The sequence below is a fragment of the Leptodactylus fuscus genome, chromosome 3 (genome assembly GCF_031893055.1).
Source record: "Leptodactylus fuscus isolate aLepFus1 chromosome 3, aLepFus1.hap2, whole genome shotgun sequence".
Taxonomy (NCBI): domain Eukaryota; kingdom Metazoa; phylum Chordata; class Amphibia; order Anura; family Leptodactylidae; genus Leptodactylus; species Leptodactylus fuscus.
In genome coordinates, this window is record NC_134267.1 from 226225094 (window position 1) to 226242719 (window position 17626).

The 17626-nt window shown below is 42.4% G+C and overlaps 1 protein-coding gene across 1 annotated transcript in view; it reads right to left on the reverse strand.

Annotated features, from left to right (window-relative positions):
* LOC142198267 (cytochrome P450 2K6-like) overlaps positions 1 to 17626 on the reverse strand; it is a 102414-nt gene that overhangs the window by 25891 nt on the left and 58897 nt on the right. The window contains exons 4-5 of the mRNA XM_075269222.1: positions 13228 to 13377; positions 11746 to 11906 (exon numbers count right to left, since the gene is read on the reverse strand). Coding sequence (XP_075125323.1) covers positions 11746 to 11906; positions 13228 to 13377 — 311 coding nt within the window. The remainder of the gene's footprint in view (positions 1 to 11745; positions 11907 to 13227; positions 13378 to 17626) is intronic.

Consider the following 17626-nt stretch of genomic DNA (forward strand, 5'->3'; position numbering starts at 1 on the left):
AATGAAAAAAAAGTAAAATCATTGATCATTTTACACAAAAATCCAAAAATGGGCCGGACAAAAGTATTGGCCCCCTCAGCCTAATACTTGGTAGCACAACCTTTAGACACAATAACTGCGCACAACCGCTTCCGCTAACCAGCAATGAGTTTCTTACAAGGCTCTGCTGGAATTTTAGACCATTCTTCTTTGGCAAACTGCTCCAGGTCCCCCCTGAGATGTGAAGGGGGCCTTCTCCAAACTGCCATCAAGAGATCTCTCCCGCCCCACAGGTGTTCTATGGGATTCAGGGCTGGACTCATTGCTGCCACTTTACAAGTCTCCAGGGCTTTCTCTCACCACCATTTTCTAGTGCTGACCTGAAGTGTGTTTTGGGTCATTGTCCTGCTGGAAGACCCCTGACCTCTGAGGGAGACCCAGCTTTCTCACACTGGGCCCTACATTATGCTGCACAATGTGTTGGTCGTCTTCAGACTTCATAATGCCATGCACACGGTCAAGCAGTCCAGTGCCAGAGGCAGCAAAGCAACCCCAAAACATCAGGGAACCTCCGCCATGTTTGACTGTAGGGACCGTGTTCTTTTATTTGAAGGCCTCTTTTTTTTTTCCTGTAAACTCTATGTTGATGCCTTTTCCTACTTTTGTCTCATCTGATCAGAGAACATTCTTCCAAAACATTTTTGGCTTTCTCAGGTAAGTTTTGGCAAACTCCAGCCTGGCTTTTTTATGTCTCTGGGTAAGAAGTGGGGTCTTCCTGGGTCTCCTACCATACAGTCCCTTCTCATTCAGACGCTGACGGATAGTACGGGGTGACACTGTTGTACCCTCAGACTGCAGGGCAGCTTGAACTTGTTTGGATGTTAGTCGAGGTTCTTTGTCCACCATCCGCACAATCTTGCGTTGAAATCTCTCGTCAATTTTTCTTTTCCGTCCACATCTAGGGAGGTTAGCCACAGTGCCATGGGCTTTACACTTCTTGATGACACTGCGCACAGTAGACACAGGACCATTCAGGTCTTTGGAGATGGACTTGTAGCCTTGAGATTGCTCATGCTTCCTCACAATTTTGCTTCTCAAGTCCTCAGACAGTTCTTTGGTCTTCTTTCTTTTCTCCATGCTCAATGTGGTACACACAAGGACACAGGACAGAGGTTGAGTCAACTTTAATCCATTGTGTGATTTAGTTTTGATTTAGATTCATTTCCTGTCCGCATGATTTGTGCGGGCATTGCGCGGGGAGCACACGGATCCCATTATAGTCTATGGGATCCGTGTGCTTTCAAATGCGTTTGGTAGGCCGTTTGGGGGGGTCCCCATGCAAACTCCCCGAACGTATTATCAAACGCAGATGTGAACGAGGGATTAGTCAGGTTGAAGTAATTACAGAACTAGTGGAGCAGCAGCTACTGAAGGGTACTGAGAGTTCTAGTTGGAGGTAGTGAAAGGTCCACTTTAAGATGGGGCCTCACATTGCAAAAATGCAGTGTTTTTGCTGCAAAAAACCCCACAGCAATAAAACACTATGTTTTACAGATTATTTTTTTGCTGCGTTTCACTAGGTGGGTCCATAGTCTAAGGCCACATGCTGTATTTGTAATTTGTAGTTAACTCTTTCACTAGGTTCGCGTGGGAACCCGAAAGATGGAGAGCCTGTCAGCTAAAAAAAAAGTGGTTACTTGCGGACATCCGTGGACCCCATAGACTATAGTATCTAGGGCTCAGTCGGGTTTCTGCCATTTTTATACTGGAGGACTTTTCTCTCCGCCAATTTTAGGAGGAGGAGGCTCCAATTCAGATGTGAAACTAGCCTTAATTGGTGGGAGAGTCTTCTTGGAGACAATTTCAGGGAGAGGTACAATAGATGGTCTAAGCACAGGAAGAGCCTGGTACAAGATGGGAACTTAATAAGCAACCCCACCACACTTGTGTAAGGGAGCAGAGCACATAAAAGGGGTAGATTTGGTGGATTTGGTGGTGAGTAGACATGAGCGAATAGTATTCGATCGAGTAAGTATTCGATCGAATACTACGGTATTCGAAATACTTGTACTCGGTCGAATACCACACGGTAGACACAGTAAAAATTTGATTCCCCTCCCACCTTCCCTGGTGCTTTTTTTTACACCAATAACTAGGCAGGGGAGGTGGGACAGGAACTTGGACAATGTAGGCATTGAAAACAAAATGTATGCAGTCATTGGCTGGCTAAATCAGGTGACCTCCACTTTATAAGAATAGTGGGAGTCAAATTCGGGTCAGATGCGACTGTGAAGTAGAGAGGGATAGACGTTCTGCCAGGGTTAGCTAGGAATTACATACACCATCTGTATATATATATCCATCTGTATATTTGCAAATAATTTTCCCAAAAGCCCTTGTTAGGGCTCTAATTCTGTACCATCTTTTCCCCCAATCGACCTTTCCCATCTCCAGTTCTTGTTTTAAGCTCAGTATATACTTGTAACATACAGATGTACACACACATGCACAATGACAGTTCAGGGTGGGTACTGTTGGATTTCCCATTGCCTATGCCATCTGTGGTGGTCATGGGCTACGTGATTTAAAGGAGTGCAGGCTAATGTTTCTTTAGTTTAAAATTTGTCTTTCTGCCCATACTAATGTAGCAGAAAGAAGGTTTCCAAGTATTTTTCCATTTTCCATAGAGGTTATATTGAGTTTGGAGTGTCTAGTTGATAGGCTGAGATATTGGGGTAACACTGGGACTTGGGCATGTTAGATGCCCCCAGACATGCTTCCCCTGCTGTCCCAGTTGTATTCCAGAGGTGTTGGCATCATTTCCTGAGGTGTCATTGTGGACTTGGTGACTCCAATTGGTTGAATTTTTCCCATAGACTATAATGGGATTCGATATTCGATCAAATAGTCGAATATTGAGGTGGTTCTACTTGAATCGAATATAGAAAATTTCAATACTCGCTCATCTCTATGGTTAGCAGAGATCTGTATGAGGTTTTGGATGGAAGAACTGTTGGTCTGTGCATGTGTTGGAAACTAGTCAAATGGTGGTTCTCCAGTGATGTGGGATGTAAAAAAGGCAGCTTAAAACTAAGGGTGACAAGAGGCTAGGGGAACATGACCTGTGCCTTTGCAAAGTATGTGGGGTAGTGTGATGCCTACAAGGAGTGAGCGGATACTGAAAATGAAGTAGGACAGCTGTTTTGACTTCAATACATGGACTATGGTTCACAGAATGGGGAATTGTTATATGAAGGCTGCAGTCTGAATCAGTTACGTGGTTAGCTCTTGGGAATTTTCTAGATGTATGGGGAATACGGAAGCCAGTTCTTGCAGGTAGATAATAGTCTGGTTCTGTGTTGGAGTTGGGAGGATCCCAGTTTAATGAACTAGTCAGTCAGGCACATTGGAGGCCCTGCAGGATGTAGTGTTGTGGTGCAGCTCTGGACCACCAGATTTTGGGAACATGACAGTTAAAATGTATTGTATTGGGAACCTTTAAGAAATTTGGATCTTATTGTGACAGCTGGATCCTTATGTTTGCAGCAAAAGTATAAGAGGTTCCCATTAGAGATGAGCGAACAGTAAAATGTTCGAGGTTCGATATTCGTTTCGAGTAGCCCCTCAATATTCGACTACTCGAATCGACTATCGAACCCTATTATAGTCTATGGGGAGAAAATGCTCGTTTCAGGGGTAGGCAACGTTCGATCAAATTATACTTACCAAATCCACGAGTGAAGGTCGGGCTGGATCCTCCATGCAGTCTTCTCCTTGCAGCGTCCCCGTGGCATCTTCCAACTCTTCATTCACTCTGCCAGGCATCGGGCCTGGGCAGAGCCGACTGCGCATGCCCGCACTACAAGCGATGCCTGGCAGAGTGAATGAAGAGCCGGAAGACGCCGCGGGGAAGCTGCACAGAGAAGGCTTCTAAAGGTAGGAGAAGAACCAGCATTGATTGGCCAACTGTATAGCATTCGGCCAATCAATGCTGGTTCTGCATCGAACTTTTACATTTGAACAGCGAGTGGTACTCGATCAAGTACGAGTATTTCGAATACCGTAGTATTCGATCAAATACCTACTTGATCGAGTACTACTCGCTCATCTCTAGTTCCTATATATCTCCCGTTCCTTGGAAAGCATTAGCTTAGAAGATGTTGGTTTGAAGGCTGTTGGCTTGAAGGAAATTAGCTTGAAGATTGTTGGCTTTGATGATAGTTTGAAAGATCACTTTGAAAATGCTTGGAGGGCATTGGCTTGGAAGATGCTTGAAGGACATTGGCTTGGAAGATGCTTGAAGGACATTGGCTTGGAGGACATTGGAGGGCATTGGCTTGGAAGATGCTTGAAGGACATTGGCTTGGAGGACGCTTGGAGGACATTGGCTTGGAAGATGCTTGGAGGACATTGGCTTGGAGGACATTGGAGGGAATTGGCTTGGAAGATGCTTGGAGGACATTGGCTTGGAGGACATTGGAGGGCATTGGCTTGGAAGATGCTTGGAGGACATTGGCTTGGAGGACGCTTGGAGGACATTGGCTTGGAAGATGTTGACTTATCTCTTCAGAACAGAATGTCTTGAAAAAATATACACAAGAACAGCACCACCACCAACAGGGGATATCCCACTGCTGGGAAGACAGCACACACAGTCATTATGTAACAAAAAAATAATAAAAAGTTATAAGTAATATCATAAAAAACAGCTTTTATTGGAAACAAACACGTCTATACTACATGTTGACCCATACAGGAGTCTTTATCAATGCTGCACTTGATGAAGACTTGTATGGGTTCATTCTTGGAGTGGAGATGTTTATTTTCCAGTAAAAATATTCCATTTTCATGAAGATATTGGCAGCTTCTTAGTTTTGCATACAATATGTTATGAAAGTGCATATCATAATTCTTAGAAATTACTGGCCCATCAGATCAACAAAGAAATATAGATTTTGGTTTTTGTTAAGGAGACACCACTTCTGGGTCATTGCAACAGGTTAGAAATTCACAGTTAAGAAAAACCACTTGGTGAATTGTACAAATATTCAGGATACAATCTGGGAAGACAGTGTGTCCATGTTCATGGTAAGAGTCCTTCACTCAAACTCATAGGTCATACACGAGGTAAAGCACACATCTTATAGGGCATTGGTCCTGATATGACTCCAATTCCAGGGGTGAGATCTAGTGTGGCCCCAGGAGGAGTCTGGAACGTGAAGTTCTGCAGTAGTCTTGTGAAGAACAGGAACAGCTCCATTTTGGCCAAGTTCTCTCCAGCACAACTTCTCTTACCTACAATAATAGAATATGAGGTAAAACTCAAAAGTAGGTATTCCTTAATGTGTAAATCACAGGATGTCATAGACTTCCAATCTAAGCTGTTCAAAAGAGAGTCTGTCACTAGAGTCCAGCATGTCAACCTAACCCAGCAGATAGATAGCTTAGGGTCACCTGAATCAAATAGTGTTTTGCACTTGTGAATCAAAATATATATTTTTTTCAATATGCAAATGAGCACTTTGGAGCAATGAGGGTGTTGCCACTTACCTCAATGGAGCAATGGCAAAGGCCTCATTGCTCCAAAGAGCTCACGTATGCAGTGATGTCTCAGCAATGGAGGAACCAACCAACAAGGAAAACACTGTTTGAAACAAGTTACATAGTTACATAGTAGATGAGGTTGGATAAAGACATCAGTCCATCAAGTCCAACCTATAACCCTACAGTCCCCTACAGTGTTGATCCAGGGGAAAGCAAAAAACTCCATGAGGCTCATGCCAATTGCTCTACTTCAGGGAAAAAAATTCCATCCCGACTCCAAGTGATCCTAACCTATCTATCTATGGGGCTGGGTTGATATGCTGGATTCTGGTGACTGGCTCTTAACACATTGGTGTTTCAAAAACTGGTCTAGGGGGATTGATAAATTCCATCCGATGAGGGAACATTTTCGTAGACTCTTGGTCATTCTGATTCTAATTCTATTGATGGTGGAAATAAGAACCTCCAGTCATTTTCTCCCTTGTGATATGCAGATATGAATTAACTTCTATGAATTTGTTAGGTTCATGATGGAGATTTTTTTTTTAAAAATCTGAACTCCACCTAAGTGCTAACAGGAAAAATAAGAGGACTACTCACCAGCTGAGAATGGCATGAACGCTTCTTTCCTTACAAAATTTCCACTGGAATCCAGAAAGTGTTCTGGGTAAAACTCATCCGCTTTAACAAAATGATCCTTGTCATAGAGTACGGAGGTCAGTAGTGGGATCACTTGTGTGTCCTGGAAGATTCAACATTTACATAAGTCACAATGGTGGTGGAGCATCTGTCTCTAGGAATGGAAAAAATGGATTGCAGGCAACACTATTCTTCCCCTCAAAATGACACAAAGGATGAAAAAACTTGTTGAATCCCATAAATTGTCAAGGGATTGTCAATAGTATTTGTTGTGTGATGGATGTTGCTATGCATCATGGGTTTCCTTAGAGCAGAGCCTATCCAGAGATACATGTATTGAAGAAATTGGGAATAAAATGTGAAATAATTTCACCTCTAATGTTACAGTTTTGCAGGTAAAATTGCTGTTTACCTTCACGATTTTTGACAAGCAATATGCAGCCGCTGCCAAATGGTACCTTAGGAAGACTAAGCCTCGATATTCCATTTTTACTTACTTTGGGCAGGAAATATCCCCTGAAGTTCACATCTTGGGTGGTGGTATGGAGCAGATTGACTGGAACAATATTTGCAAAACGTTGAATCTCATGGATGACGGCGTCAGTATACGGCATCTCTTTCCGATGGGCCACTCGGGGTTGAGCCGACCCAATAACTTTTTCAATCTCATTTTGGACCTTTTCTATTTTTAAAACAAAAGAACGTGAAATAATAAGTAAAAAAGATAATTCATTAATAAAAAATGTATTGCCATCTAAGCCTTTAATGGCTGAAATGAGGTCTCTGCATCTCCAAGGTGCCTGTGCAGCATCACCATAAAACTTGTTATATTGCCACTGTGTATTGACCCTTAAATGGGTTGATCCAATTTTAATTGGGAGTTAATGTTATAGTCCATCCACCAAAGTTCTGAAAAGCGGAAGGAGACCAAGAGTCTTCACCCAGCTTCCAAAGTGTCCTAGTCAGCTCTGAGAGAGGAAAGTGTGGGAGTTAGAGCTAAGCCCGTGTAACTGCAATGCAGCACTGACACAGGGAGAAAAAAGTTGGTATTAACTGCTAGAAGAAGTAGAAATCCATGTGCCATTTCATGGAGGCGAACGCCTTAACTGAGTCCTCTCTAATACAGCCAGCACCTACCACTACCAGCCGTGATCAATGCTGGCACTGCAGTTGTTAACCTTTTAGATGCTGCAGTCAAACCCAACCGTGGCATCTAAAGAGCACAGGCACCATGGGCTAGACCGTTTTTAGCAATTGCTATCATCATTGGAGGGTGGCGATCATTTTCCATGACAGCCGAGAGCGTATTGATGGCTCCTAGGCTTGTCATTACCATAGGTCTATTACACACTACTGAAGATACCCCAGATTATAATAATTTCACTTTTCACTTTGACATAACTTTGGCTGTGTTTGCCGAAGAGCTGGATAGATAGGTTCATAGTACCCCCGGGAGTGTTCAACACTATGTTTTGTAGAATGGTAGCTAGTAGTCCTGTGAGTGTTCTACACTGTTATATAGATAGGTACCTAGGAGCCCTGACAGTATTCTACACCATGTTTTATAGATAGCTTCCTAGGAGCCCTGACAGTATTCTACACCATGTTTTATAGATAGGTTCCTAGGAGTCCTGACAGTATTCTACACTATGTTTTATAGATAGGTTCCTAGGAGCCCTGACAGTATTCTACACTATGTTTTATAGATAGGTTCCTAGGAGTCCTGACAGTGTTCTACACTGTGTTTTATAGATAGGTTCCTAGGAGTTCAAAGAGTATTCTACACTATGTTTTATAGATAGGTTCCTAGGAGTCCTGACAGTGTTCTACACTATGTTTTATAGATAGGTTCCTAGGAGCCCTGACAGTGTTATACACTATGTTTTATAGATAGGTTCCTAGGAGCCCTAAGAGTATTGTACACTATGTGTTATAGATAGGTTCCTAGGAGCCCTGACAGTGTTATACACTATGTTTTATAGATAGGTTCCTAGAAGCCCTAAGAGTATTGTACACTATGTTTTATAGATAGGTTCCTAGGAGCCCTGACAGTGCTATACACTATGTTTTATAGATAGGTTCCTAGGAGCCCTAAGAGTATTCTACACTATGTTTTATAGATAGGTTCCTAGGAGCCCTGACAGTGTTATACACTATGTTTTATAGATAGGTTCCTAGGAGTCCTGACAGTGTTCTACACTATGTTTTATAGATAGGTTCCTAGGAGCCCTAAGAGTATTGTACACTATGTGTTATAGATAGGTTCCTAGGAGCCCTGACAGTGTTATACACTATGTTTTATAGATAGGTTCCTAGGAGCCCTAAGAGTATTGTACACTATGTTTTATAGATAGGTTCCTAGGAGCCCTGACAGTATTCTACACTATGTTTTATAGATAGGTTCCTAGGAGCCCTAAGAGTATTCTACACTATGTTTTATAGATAGATTCCTATGAGCCCTGACAGTGTTCTACACTATGTTTTATAGATAGGTTCCTAGGAGCCCTGACAGTGTAATACACTATGTTTTATAGATAGGTTCCTAGGAGCCCTAAGCGTGTTCTATGTATTAAGCCAATTTAAAGTGTGGTTTGTACTGAACTTGTTACTCCGAAATGAACCGGAGACCCTAGCCACCAAACATGAAATTAATCTTGAGATAATCGCCCATCTCTAATTACAAAGCCTTCAGGCCCCCCCCCCCCCCCAGCACTGCACCAACCCAGGAGCCACATCTGAGGATTCGGTCAAAATCCTTGCCACTGTGACCACATTGACATTTATTCCCAACCTCCTGGCCTTGCTCTATCTGGGCTGCTTCACCATAGCTTGTGTAACTGCTGTAGAACAAATCTGTGAACTGAGGTTCAGACCAGCAACACAGGAAAGATGGCTACCATAATAATGATGTAAAAAAAAAATAAGTCTATAGTACTATCAGAAAATAAAAACAAATGAGATGAACAGAATGATGTATGCATCCGTGCCTGCTTTTAATGGGTAAAAGCAAAATGAAATATACATTTCCATAGATAGAAGTTGTGTCTTACTTTGGATGTCAGGATACTTCATCATCAGCAGAAGACCCCATCTCAGGGTGGTTGAGGTTGTATCCATGCCAGCACCAAAGAGGTCAGAAACAACCTCTGTTAGATTTTCATTGGTGAAGTATAGTTGAGGATTTGGCTTTTCCTAAAACATATCAAATCAAAAGATTGCCACATTCATGTTATAACAAGATGGAATACCTTTCTGTAATAAACCAATCTGGAACCCTGTATTATGCTAAATATAATAGGATACCTCCCACCGTTTTAGGAAGGGATAGGCCCCGTGGTATGGGCACCTCTTACCTCTCTCAATCCCTCCCACATGATCCCTTAGTGCATTCCCCACAATATGATGTTGCCTTACTATTCCCAAATGGTATAGTGCTTCCTATTATGTTCCATTAGTGCTCTCCACACAGTATGACGCCCCCTTAGTGTTACCCACACAGTATGACAATCCCATATTGTCTCCAATATGATGCCCTCTTAGTGCATCCCTTCATGTTATGATGGCCCCTTAATACCTGCACCCAATATGATTTCCCTTAGTGTCTCCACACACAGTTTTATGTCTCCTAAGTGTCCCCCACACATTATGATACTCCGTTGTTCTTTGCAACATAGTATTATGCCCCCCCCTAATAATACATTTTATTTATATAGCGCCAACATATTCCGCAGCGCTGTATAATTTGTAGGGTTCAAATACAGACAGAAAGATACATTACAAAGAAAATCATTTCACACAATGGGACTGAGGGCCCTGCTCGCAAGAGCTTACAATCTATGAGGTAGAGGGGGTGACACAAGAGGTATCAGGGGCGGCATTGCTTATACAGGGATCAGACAATGTTGTAATAGAGGTGACTGTCATTACACAAACTTAAAACTTTATGAACCATCACTAGTCGTGTCCTGTAACATGTGGATGGAGCTTGGACATATAAAGTTATCCTGAAAAGGCCTCATATCATGTGGGGTAATGTGGGAGCGGGGACAGAGGAGGGTTAAATTTTGGGGATTTTAGTTATAGTACGGAAGGGTTTACATTAGACATTGTGATAGGCCTGTCTGATAAGATGCGTCTTTAGTTTGCATTTGAAACTGTAGAAATTGGGAGTTAATCTGAATTGTCCGGGGTAGAGCATTCCAGAGAAGTGGTGCAGCTCGGGAGAAGTCTTGTATACGAGCGTGGGAGGTTCTGATAATAGAGGATGTAAGTGTTAGGGGCACCCATAGAATATGGTGCCCCTTAGTGCTACCATGCACAAGATGATGCCCTCTCAGTACCTCTACACAAAGTATAATGTCTCTTTGTGCAACCACACAATGTCCCTACATAGTATGATGCCTCCTTAGTGCCTTCCCAAGCACTGTTATGCTCCTTAAGGGTTCTTGACACAGTATGATGCCCCCTTACTACTTTCTGTCACACTAAGATGTCTCCTTAGTGTCCCGAGCACAGTATCATGCCCGTTTAGCGTATCCCTTGGGAGGATTAATCTGTGACACTATTGCCTTCCCCTGGATCAACACTATAGGGATTGTAGGGTTATAGGTTGGACTTGATGGACTAATGTCTTTATCCAACCTCATCTACTATGTAACTATGTGACTAGTGGAGCAGAGAGCTGAAGGTTAGTAGCTATCGGAACGATCTACCTAGCCAATCTATCCTAAATCCCTCACTGATAGTGGAGTACAACTCCGCCATGTATGTATTAGTGTGTCGTACCTCTTGTTGTTTCACCAGGAATGAGTCGATAAGATTTCTCTGGTCATTGACATCCAACTGTTTCCTCTGGTTGGTGAAGGTCTCTTGAACAAACGCGTGCATCTCCGCCACATTCCTGGCCAATTTATTTTTGACTGTGGAACACCACCTCATCACAGATGGATATGCGTTATACAACTGCAGGGGGGGGGAAATCATGTGTGGATTGATAAGGTTCAGAAACTTTCCACACTACTCTGAATATCTCTGCTTTCTGTTCATTGGTTTTGCTAGGATGGGGGATATTTACTAAGTAATATGGCGTATGTTGCACCAAACTTACCAAGTCTAATATGCCTTGTGTTCTATTCATTAAGTGTTTGGATACTTTCTTGACTTGGGCATGGTTTTCTGGAAAAGGGGTGTGGCTTATTGAAAAAGAAACAGGGCTCAGAACGTGACACTATAAACCAAAAAATCTGCCACCCATACATTAGGATGCTCCTTTAGTGACCCCACACAGTAGGATGCCTCTTAATTCTTTCCAGTGCAATATCTCAGTGCTACCGGTTGGGCAAAGAATAAGCCCCCGTATTGATACCCTGATAGAAAAATAAAAAAGTTATGGATTTTAACAGACAGAGGTGGAAAACGTACAAAAAGTCATCGAGCCTTAACAGCCAAACTACCCTGCATTCCTAAAGGGTTAAAGGTTGGAGCCTAACCAGTCTTGCATTTCACTTTCTAAGGATAGTCCAACAATGCTATTTTCCTAAAAAAAAAAATCTTTATAATATAATATAGAGTCGAGCTGCTCACCATAGCCATTGGGGTTCCAACTAATCGGGTACTTTCATTAATAATCTTTAATAGCTTCACAAATTTGGGGTCTTCATAGTCAAAGCGGTTACTCAGTAGGATGGCGACGATTATGTTGGCGACGGCAGCGTTTATAAGTATGGTGTTATCAAAAGGCTCTCCTGGAAGTACAACGAGAAGACAAGGAATATTAGATACATCATTTAAAGCAGGGGTCTCAAACTTGCGACCCGCGGGCCAACTGCGGCCCTCGGGACAATAGTTTGTGGCCCCCGGTGGACATCCCGACATCCGCTGTAATAGTACGGCGCATGCCAGGTGTGTAACTATGGCGACCGCCATAGCCACTGGGTGTCTACTGCTTTAAGCAGTAGACAAACGGCGCTAATGTCTCCGATCGGTCCCGGGACCAATCAGAGGCATTAACTCCTCCGGCGCTTCCTGGCGGCGCATGGGCACCGCAATTTTGCCGGTGATCGCCAGCGCCTGGAACAAGCTCCAGGGGCGACGTCACGTTGCAATGTCAGCCAGAGCCTTTACAAGGCTCCCAGGCTTGTCTGCAATCTCTTTCTTTTGCAGGCTGCTCTATGCAGCCTGCAAAAGAAAGGATGGTTTTTTGCAATGCATTAGCATTGTAATGCATTGCAATAGTGATCAGACCCTCTGGGGTTCAGCACCCCTAGGGGGTCTAATAAATGCAAAAAAAAAATTAAAAAAAGTAAAAAAAAAATATAAAAAAATATAAAAAGTATTAAAAATTAAAATCACCCCCCTTTCCCTAGAACACATATAAAAGTAGTTAAATACTGTGAAACACATACATGTTAGGTATCCCCGCGTCCGAAATCACCTGCTCTACAATTCTATAAAAATATTTTTCCTGTACGGTAAATGCCGTAGCGGGAAAAATAGTAAAAATTGCCAAACCGTTTTTTCACTGTTTTGATTCTGATAAAAATTTGAATAAAAAGTGATCAAAGCAATAGCATTTCCCGAAAATGGTAGAAATAAAAAGTACACCCCGCCCCGCAAAAAAAGACGCCCTATACATCCCCGTACACTGACGTATAAAAAAGTTATGGCTGTCAGAATATGGCGACTTTTAGAAAAAAAAAATTGGGAAAACCTGATGCGGCCCAGCTTCACCCACACTCTACCTCCAGCGGCCCCGGGGTAAATTGAGTTTGAGACCCCTGATATAAAGTGTTCCTAAATTTGCGGATGACTTTTCATCACACCATGTGACCTTATATGTTTTGTATTCTGCATTTTGTAGATTATTAAAGAGTATTCATTATCAGATATGTGTGCAATGATAACTGTATAGGTGACCAAGTCATTACAAGTCAAGGATGGACCTTAGCTGGAGAATGGACCTTTGGAATCATAACTTCCGGTTTGCTCACTGTACCCATTCCTATATTAGCTACTAATATAGTAATTGACATTTCCACGTCCAGTATGATAGAACCATTCACCCACCTTTGTAAGATCTGAACCTCTGTGCCAAAAAATCACTTTCTTCGGCAATCTTGTTTTCGATGAATTCCTTTCCCATTCCAAAATCTCGAAGTGTTGACAGACTAAACCGTCTCATCACTCTCCAGTTATCATCGTAAGCAAAAATAATTCCTGAGGATGTTACATGAAGGAAAGATAACAGACATACAAAATGTTTAATTTCTGGTTAACTTTAGATAAAAAATAGATTAAAAAATTCTACCATGGTTATCTAAAGACTTTGCATGATGAGATATTTTAGAAGAAAGTCAAGCTGGAGTTAGAGCGTGGGAATTTCTAAATTTTAGCCCTCACAGATCTAAATCTGCAGTGTCTTCAAGGTTATAATTTTCCAATCAGAAATTTTTCTCTTGGGCTGTTCCGAGATCTGGAAAGTGTTAGTTTCAAAGAAGCTGTGCAGGATGGGGAGATTATTTAGGTGTAGTATGGGAAGAAAGACATTGTCATAAGAACTCAAAGGAACCAATAACTTAATACAAAAAAAAATTAAAACAGAGGAAACACTTGGAAAATGGTTGGTCTGCAAGGACCTACTTGTATGTAAGTTCTTGTATAAACCTGCTAGTGAAGCAGATGGTCTTTCTCATGTAGTCCAAGTTCTGGTTGGTACTATATCTAGGAATGGGAAAGACTTCATTGAATCAATGTCATAATTTATAGTATGATAGGAAACCAACTCCTGTATCAGTCCCAATGAAAGGTTAGAAAGCCTAGACCACAACCCTATCTCAAACTTTTCGTTCTGATTGTCTAAGCTAAGGACAAGGTGGACGGAGAAGGAGATAGACGTGAACCTCTAGGATAAAAATCTAAAACACCATGTCCTAGTTGATTTTTAGTTTATTCTTTGGACCTAATAGGTATGTTGGAGAAATACATTTGCTAAAAATGTTTGTGTTCCTTTCAAAGACATTTTAGTGTCATCTTAGAGTGGAAGATGTTGGTTCCCAGATTGAACCAGGATAAGCAGTTGTATTGTGATTAGCTCAAGTTGATCTTGAAGGATCTCAACTTGGTTCCCCATTGTGATCAGCTGGTCTTTAGGGGACCCAACAAAGTATTCAGAAGTGAAATGAGCAAGGAAAAGAGATTAATGAATCCACCAATAAGTGGTCACCATACGATCTTTACCGTGTCCTTTGATTACTTCATGAATGATTGGGATTTTTGCCCTTCCTGAAAATTCCTCTGCATGATTGACAAGGGCGTCTTTCACTGCCTCGTAGCCGCACAGTACAACGACCTTTTCTTCTCCTAATTGTATCGTGTACACCGGTCCGTACTTCTTAGATAACTACAAAGTGAAGCAGAAAATTCTGATATTCTGACACTTATTTTGGTAGAAATTTGCAAGATAATATGATGACCTCCCAGGTGTTTGTGCATTCTCTTTACAGGTGCTGGTTGGGTACCCTACTCAAGTAACCAGATGAGCTGGGTTGGTTATGAATAGAGATGAGCGAACACTGTTCGGATCAGCCGTTCCGAACAGCACGCTCCCGTAGAAATGAATGGAAGCACCCGGCACGTACACTTTGCCGGCGGCCGGTCGCCGTGCCAGGTGCTTCCATTCATTTCTATGGGAGCGTGCTGTCGGAACGGCTGATCCGAACAGTGTTCGCTCATCTCTAGTTATGAATTTTCCAAAAATATCAAACTCAACTGAACCAGAGAATTTTGGGTTTTGCTACCCGCAAATCAGTAATATATTCTGGGTATATTCTGGGGTCTCTTCAGACGCCAGAGGCCCACTACAGTAACACACACCTTCCATCACCTCTAATGGGCTCCCTTGTGTCATCCAATGTACAATGTCTTTCCACTACATCGGTCCTCTTTCTTTGATGTCATCAGCCTTGGGGTCCCCATTGTGGCCTGTGATTGGGTCCAGTAGAAGTGAGGGAAGGTGAGTATCAGTGTTTATTATTTTTATGCACCTCTGCTTATTATACTGTGGGGTTTGAAGAAAGTATAATAGCACTTCTGGTTCTGACCGAACAAGTTTGGCAGTCAGACCTTAGGAATATTCGCGAATCGACTACCACAAGGTTGGCCCATCTTTATCTTTTACCTGATGCAATGTCTTGTATGGTCTCTTCAAGTCTAGAATGTGCAGATTTCCAATGATCGGTAGTGATCTAGGTCCAGGGGGCAGCTTACAATGAGAATTTTTTTTCCATCCATAGAATAAAAGGGCAACAGAAAGGCATAAAGCGAGAGATAAAACCAATGTGATGGGATCAGAGATGATCATGGTGCCCGGAAAGGTTTCTGTGGAAAGACAAACATAAGTAATACCCAAAGTAAAAAAGGAACACATGCTAAGGAAAACAAGTAAGTCATATTACTGACCAAGAAGGATGACCGCGCCCCAACGCACGTTTTGCCACACAGGCTTCGCCACTCATCTTCCCTCACCTCTCCTGGGATACATTGCAGTCCTCTTCCATTGTTTTCTAGCCTCCTGGGTGATGTCCTGGGGGACTGCTTAGGCTTGTGAATCTGGTGTTGTCACGATGGTGCATTGAAGCAAGTCTCATTGTAACAACGAGCATCACAATCAGCTTTCAGATGTCCCCTGGAGCCTGTGACATCATCCAGGTCTCCAAAATATGATGGAAGAGGATGACCGTGTAGCACCAAATGCTGCGAGGTAGCCCAGGATAGGTGGGAAAGATGTATCTGGACTTAGGCTGGTCTTACATGACAGTAAGTTTAGTCTGCAAATGTGGACGCATTGTATTCAGCGCGGCCTCTTACACCACCGGATATTTTATCCGTGTTGTGCCATGACCAGGGTCTGCACTAAATCCCGCAGGTCCGCAAAGTCACAGACATGACGGCATGGCACAGACTGTCTTATAGAACTCTATGGGTGTGTGCCGATTTAAAGATGGTGCCAAGCTCAGTGACTTGTTATCTGAGACTGGCTGTGGCATGCCTCAACAGTAGTACAGGGATTTTACAATAGACTGCAATACTATAGTGTTGCAATCTATGGTATAAGCAATCGACTGACTGCAAATTCAAACCCAGTGAATGTTGTTACAGTACAAAATCTGTAATAAAAAAATGGACAATTGCAATTTTTTCCAAATCCACCCAATTCAGAATGATTTTTCCAGCTTTCTAATACATTGCACAGAATATTAAATTATGTCATTATAAAGTAGAATTAATCCTGTATCAAATAAAATAAGCCCTCATTTAGCTACAGTATGTGCATGCAAAAGTGAAATGCTTATGGTGGGAAGGGTTTAGTGGTAAAGACTCAGTTTCTGTAATATAGTGTAATATTACAGAATAGGACAGTGCAATATTACAGAGGAAGAAAGTATAATATTACAGGGGAGGATAGTGTAGTATTACATAGTAGGATATCCTATCCTATCCTACTAATATTATAAATGTGAAAGTTTGGATGTTTGTGTGTTTGTTCCTCAATCATGCAAAAACGGCTGAAGGGATTTGAATGAAATTCGGCACATAGATAGATTGTAACCTCAATTAAAATATAGGCTACTATTTATTCTGGTAAATGACATGGCTTCATGGCTGTTATGAATTTAAGCTCACATACTATATTATACTTCTCTTAGCAGTAGCCTTATCTTAGCCAGGGCTGTTATCTCTCTGTGTAAGCACACGCTAACCCTCAGTGTGTATCTCATTTGCATATTATTTGATCCGCTCCAGTGCTGACAAAAGGACATGGGCAAACACATTTAATCCAAAATTGGCAGTTTGCCAATTTTAAACATGTCTGGAAAAAGAAAATCTAATTTGTTGCAAACGACGACAGCCATGAAGGAAGCCAGAAGTCACAGAGCTCTCCTCATGCGGAGCTGAGGGGGATCATTGACTCCAACAACACACTCATTATATGACATCCCAGTGAGCTGCCGACATGCCGGAGCAATCACAGGCACAGCGCGAGGAACAAGTTCAGCGGCAGGCCAGCTTCACAGCTGTTGAAACGCTGGGGCAGGCGGATCATCAACACCAACAACACGCTCATTATATGGCGTCCCAGCAAGCTGCTGAGATGCCGGAACAATCTGTGTGAGGAAAAAGTTCAGCAGCAGGACAGTTTGAGATCTGCCGAAATGCTGGAGCAGGCAAACCATCGACAGCAGCAATTTGCTGAATATAGGCGGATCATCGATGCCAACAACCCGCAGATGAAGTCGCGGGCAGAGGCTAGTAGAGTAACACAGAGGAGGATAATGTTATGTTACAGAGGACAACAGTGTAATAATATAAAAACAGAAAAGTTGCAGATGACCGCACTGCAACTGACCTGCCATGGATTAAAAGCATGGGCTGCACAGGGGGGCCCCGGGGATCTTTCCTTGTGCTA